Genomic DNA, 6,048 nt, shown 5'->3' on the forward strand with positions numbered 1-6,048 from the left:
TACAAATGCAGCATAGAAAAAGCTCTACAACTCTTTGTACTTGCATCAAACTGAGGACTTTGTATTGACTTCCATTCATTTTTGTAACTGTATTTATGTCTAACCCAGACATTTTCCCTAAAACGAACCATTATTGGTCTATAGTTAACTTTAAGCTGAACCAGAACTTAATTTACATCATACCTCTAAACCAGGGGTCTGCAACTTGAGGCTCTGGGGCCACATGTGGCTCTTTAATTCCTCTGCAGTGGCTCTTCGAAAATGTGACCAAACATAACGGTGTGTGTATATATATATATTTTTTTTTGTTTGTTTGTTTTTGTACTCACAATAAATCAATTTATATGCAAATATGTGGTCAATACTACTAATACAAAAAGTAAAACATGTTAGCTCATGCTAACCTGTTGTTTACTTAAATACATGACAATAAGAATTGGAAAAAATATGCCTGAATAGTTCAGTTGTAATAGTTTTTTGTGAAATTTAGCATAAACTATATACTGTATTTTTCTTATTTACATGAATATGGTTTTTTCATTTGTTCTGATGTGTATAAAAATAATGATAAATAATAAAACTCACAATACATTTTTTAGTTTTATAATGTCTCCTCCACTGGCTGTAAAGGTTACTGAAAAGGCCCACAGGCCACCACTTGATAATCATAGTTTTAGCTTGTTTTGCGGCTCTGGACTCATTGTATTAGTGCGTCAAGCAGCAGAAATGTCTCTTTTGGTTGTAAAGGTTGCAGACCCCTGGTCTAAACCTGACTAGTAAAGAGCAGCAGAGCTGCAAACAAAGTGAGGACATTGAAGAGGTCCTCACTTTGCATGAAAGACCTCACTTTGATAGTAACTATGGCGCAAATGGTCCTCACACTGTGGTCAAAACAAGTACACACACACACATTGTTGCTCTTTTCTCAGACAGGTTGGCGGTTGAGCGGCTGCTTCCATGGCGCCGTCACTGTTTCCACGGTGACGACTTTAGTGCACCGTCACAAACAAGCGCACACAGACACACATCTCCGGTCTGTTTGGGAGAAACGCTTCAGTTTTCCTTAAAATAAATTTAAATATTATTGAAATAAATAAAATGTTTTACTGTTGTGTCCAAATCTTTTAAGTAAATTAAAACATGATTTACTTATTTTTTGTTTTTAATTTTTTAAGTTTTTAATCTTGAATATATTTTTAAGTTTCACACACGATGTCATCATTTCAAACTTCCTGTTTTAAATGTTTTCTGCTGTTATTCATTCAGATCTACACTCGTTCAGTGATCGAGCCCCTCCCTCCTCCTTCAACCAAAGATGCCGCCACCTCGCCCATCTCCCCGCCGACCGCCGCCGCCGCCGTCACCCCGACGCCCCCCTCAGAGGCCGCCCCCGGCAGCCCTCCCAGTGCAAGCCCCGCCCCTGGGCCATCCCTGCCCCGCTCACAAGACAAAACCAAAAAGAAGAAGATGTCAGACGAGGAGATCCTGGAGAAACTACGTAAGTCTGGAGCAACGAAACGCCTCACAAAGAATCTGATAAATGAAACAAAATAAATAATCAAATAATAAAAGAGTAATTTAGCTCCATCAAGGTGAATCCTGAGGATTATCTGAAAAGTTGAGATGATCAAATAAAAAAAAAAGATAAATCTCTCAGGTAGAATAACTTGAATTTAATTTAGTTTTCTGTTTATACAAATTAAAAAAATGGGAACTAATTAAATGTTTTAAACATTTTAACAAAGAATGAAATGTTTAGATTGAATTTATTAGTTTCTGAATAAAAATCTGTATTTTTAAACCATCATGCCTGTCCAGATGTGCTCAGGTCTCCCTCTGCTGGTAAGACCAGGACCAGGTCTGTCCGTCTGACTCTGATTGACAGATCTGACATTCTCTGTCCCCTCCCCCTCCTCTGTCCAATCCTCACGTCTGATTGGTCGTTCTGTCTGTCCGTTATCTCCTCCGGCTGCAGAGTCCGTCCAAGTCTTAACCTTGAATCTTTTTCCTGCCGTTGGCTCCTATCTCTGAACGACGACTGCAGATTCAGTTTTAGTTTTCATCTGTTCGGTTTCTCTCCTGTTGTTTGTCGTCTCTGCGTTTCCTCTGCATGCTGCTCTGATCTGAGTTGGATGAATTTGCTGTCAAGTTGAGATTAAACGGATAGAAAGACGCCCGGCTCTTCTATCCACAGAAGCCAGCGTTTAGTTTTAAAACGAGCCGGTTTTCTTACAGCTCATTTTGTTTGTTCAGTCGGTGAGTTCTGCTTCTTTCTCCTTCTTTTTCGTCCTCAGGGACGATTGTCAGCGTGGGAGACCCGAAGAAGAAATATACACGCTTTGAGAAGATTGGACAGGGGTGAGAATAAACTAACCCCGGTTTATTTTATATTATGGTTTGTAAGAAGTCTAAAACTGTGCAGGTTTGTGTTTAGCTGGTTGTGTGTGTGTTTTCAGGGCCTCTGGAACAGTTTACACAGCTATAGACATCGCCACGGGGCAGGAGGTGGGTTTCCTTCCTCTTCATCGTTTAGTTTTTTTCTCTCTCAGCTCAGAGTTCAGGTTTGTTTCTTCACGTTTCTCTCCCAGGTTGCCATCAAACAGATGAACCTGCAGCAGCAGCCCAAGAAGGAGCTAATCATCAACGAGATCCTGGTGATGAGGGAAAACAAGAACCCCAACATCGTCAACTACCTGGACAGGTAAAATCAATTAATATGATTAAAGTTTAATGCAGAGGTTTGAAGCAGTAAAAGACTCAAAGAGTTTAATATTCAGGATATTGTCAGATTTCTATGATTTATTTAATTTTATCTCCTTTAAGGGATGGATCTTTGTGTTTAAGTGCAGATTTATATGTTTGGGTTTATGTTCAGATAATGAAACCTTTTTAAAAAAAGTAACAACTGAATCAAACTCTCAGCTCCTAGATAAGAGAGGAGCTCTAAAGTTTCAGATGAAGCAATAAATCTGTTTAAAATAATAGCATCCAGTTCAGTGTGTGTGTGTGTTCTTGTATTTGTTACCTTTTTAGTTTTGTTTCTTGTAACCTGTGTTTCCCCTATTGGCCTTTAAGGGGGTGTGGCTTTTGAACACATGATTGACAGCAGAAATATTACTAGTATTTATTTATTATGATAGTCTGCAGCTTAAAAGTTACAGGACATGAACATGATTAACATTAAAGATGTAAATTCGGCTAAATCTAGTGCAATGCATCAAATGTTTTTTGTCTATGTTTTAATTGCATTCTGTCCTGATTAAATGAAAAAAAAGTCTATAATTTTCATTTGTTAAATCTTAAATATCACTCACTGAAATAATATAAATAACTAATATATGTAATCATAAATCAATTTCAGATGCCTGGAATGCAAGTGTGGTGAAGCTGATTAAATGTAAAAATGGCCTGCCGTATAAATGGGCTTCCGCATTTTGTTGAAAATGATCTGCTGCTGCAGGTCAGGTTCAGGTTTCAGTGCTGGAGGTTCAGGTTGGGCTATAGAAATCAATGAATGGTCCTGATAAGGATAGGAATACAAACTTGTGTGTGTGCAGTAATTGTTTTTTTCCAGATTTACATAAAGAAATGCTTCAAAATTCAACATTCAAGCTGCTTTAAATCTTTTCTTTTTATGTGAACTGTTTTGAAAGAAAATTGTCTTTAATAACTGTGAGCGTTGAATGAAACTGCGCTCGTGGTTTGCTGCAGCTACCTGGTGGGCGATGAGCTCTGGGTGGTGATGGAGTACCTGGCCGGAGGCTCTCTGACAGATGTCGTGACAGAGACCTGCATGGATGAAGCTCAGATCGCTGCTGTGTGCAGAGAGGTAAGAGAGCGCAGACCTGATGTCTGAAGGTTCAGCGCTCGCCGAGTAATGGTTTTTATTTTTCCGTCCAGTGTCTGCAGGCGCTGGAGTTCCTCCACTCCAACCAGGTGATCCATCGAGACATCAAGAGTGACAACATCCTGCTGGGGATGGACGGCTCCGTCAAGCTCAGTGAGTCCACCGCAGCCACGCAAACTCCGCCTCATCCACTCGTTTCATGCCTCAATGCTGAGTCAGCGCTCTGTTAACGTCCTGTTTAGATTTGGTTTTTGATTCTCTTATGTATTTATTTTTTAGCTGTTCCATTATAATGTTCAGCTTATTCAGGAGATGGTTTTGTTTTGTTTTCATAACTTTTATACTTTTCAAAATATGTATTTGACTCTTTTTCACTTTTTATTTACAAAAAATACATAATTTAATACTTTTAAGATCTCTCCAAAAACAATATTATTTTTTAGCTAAGGGCTAGCTAGAAGCTAAAATCAAAGAAACTTTTTTTGTTTTTAAAACATTTTAATTTAAAATCCATATTTCTTTGTGTGTGTTAGCTAGCCCATAGCTGTTTTTTGCTAAGGGCTAGCTAGATTTATTTGCTTTTCACACCTTTTTTTTTTGCTTTTATTACCTTCATTTAGTTAGTTTTACCTCTTTAGATAGAAATTTGCTACTTTTAAGTTTTTAGCTAACGATTTATTACTTTTGTCTGTTTGCTAATGTTTTGCTAGTTAAGTAGCATTTTTGCTACTTTTCTGCTAACACTGTGCTACTATTGGCCAATATGTTTAGCTTTTAGCTAGCGTTTTGTTACATTTACTGTGGATTTTTTTTATTTTCTTGATTTTATTGTAGATAGATTTTTAAATTAGGTTTTAGGCATTTTACTTTTTTATTTCCTGCTTTTATTATTTATTATTTGTTTTCTAATGTTGGTTCAGTACAGTACTTTGGTCTGCTGGGATGCATAGATAAAGTTGGATTAGCACTCATGCACTGACAAATGTTAAATGAAAGCAGTTATTTTACTAAGAGAGCATCTCAAACACTGATTCCGTTGTCCTCCTTCCCGTCAGCCGACTTCGGCTTCTGCGCCCAGATCACCCCGGAGCAGAGCAAACGCAGCACCATGGTGGGGACTCCGTACTGGATGGCTCCGGAGGTGGTGACCCGGAAGGCCTACGGCCCCAAAGTGGACATCTGGTCCTTGGGCATCATGGCCATCGAGATGGTGGAGGGAGAACCGCCCTACCTGAACGAGAACCCGCTCAGGGTGAGTGTGTTGGATGGATGAGGAGGGGAAACAAACAGCTAACAAAAAACTGAAAAACACAAATTGTTAGATGTGAAGAAAACATTTTTAAAAAGGAAGTGGTGCTCTAACAGCTACTACTTTGTGTTTTTTTTTATTAATTTGCAGCAAATGGACATTCTATAGCACCTAAAACTTACAAAAAGAAGTCGTATCCCTCTCAGCTACTACCGCACCATTATTTAGCTCAATATCTTTAAAAATCATTGAATTCGGACAGGTCAGTTAGCTGTGGCAGCCATCTTGAGTTGCTCCAAAATGTATTAGTTGTAGATAAACATCCTGTGATTATTATTAAGTTCAATTAAAATCTGCTCAGTAGTTCATGGGATATTTTGCTGACAGGAAGACAGAGTTGACTCCTAATAAGGGAATAACAAAAAAAAAGATTTTAGTCATTTTAACTTATTTGTAAAATTACAAGTTACAGCCTTTTTTAAGTTGACTTCAAAAGTGAATAACAGAACAAAAATCTTTCCTGTGTCTCATGAGATAATTTGTTAAGAGACTAACAAACAGCATATTTTTATGTGTTTTTATTAAAAGACACCATAAACTAATTCATTACTCAGAGAGTCGTTCTTAAAACAACCACTAGGTGGCAGCAGAGTAACAGACCACCAGGTGTCAGTCTTCATGGGAAGTAAAGTTCTGCTGCTCTGTTTCCTCCAGGCTCTGTATCTGATCGCGACCAACGGAACGCCAGAACTTCAAAACCCCGAGAAACTCTCCACAACATTCAGAGATTTCCTGAACCAGTGTCTGGAGATGGACGTGGAGAAGAGAGGGTCCGCTAAAGAACTACTGCAGGTACGACACAGCCTGGTTTTTGACTTCAAGCAGGAGAAAACAAATAAAACACTGCGAGCTGCACGGGCAGAAACAAATATCATCAGGAACTGGTGTATGG

General features: G+C 38.6%; 1 protein-coding gene across 1 annotated transcript in view; it reads left to right on the top strand.

Moving 5' to 3' along the window:
* The window catches only part of pak1 (p21 protein (Cdc42/Rac)-activated kinase 1), a 35,004-nt gene that overhangs the window by 27,539 nt on the left and 1,417 nt on the right, over positions 1–6,048 (top strand). Inside the window, exons 7-14 of the mRNA XM_014015912.1 lie at positions 1,267–1,498; positions 2,295–2,358; positions 2,457–2,505; positions 2,589–2,701; positions 3,712–3,829; positions 3,901–4,000; positions 4,903–5,099; positions 5,811–5,948. Coding sequence (XP_013871366.1) covers positions 1,267–1,498; positions 2,295–2,358; positions 2,457–2,505; positions 2,589–2,701; positions 3,712–3,829; positions 3,901–4,000; positions 4,903–5,099; positions 5,811–5,948 — 1,011 coding nt within the window. The remainder of the gene's footprint in view (positions 1–1,266; positions 1,499–2,294; positions 2,359–2,456; positions 2,506–2,588; positions 2,702–3,711; positions 3,830–3,900; positions 4,001–4,902; positions 5,100–5,810; positions 5,949–6,048) is intronic.

The sequence above is a fragment of the Austrofundulus limnaeus genome, unplaced genomic scaffold (genome assembly GCF_001266775.1).
Source record: "Austrofundulus limnaeus strain Quisiro unplaced genomic scaffold, Austrofundulus_limnaeus-1.0 Scaffold136, whole genome shotgun sequence".
Classification (NCBI taxonomy): domain Eukaryota; kingdom Metazoa; phylum Chordata; class Actinopteri; order Cyprinodontiformes; family Rivulidae; genus Austrofundulus; species Austrofundulus limnaeus.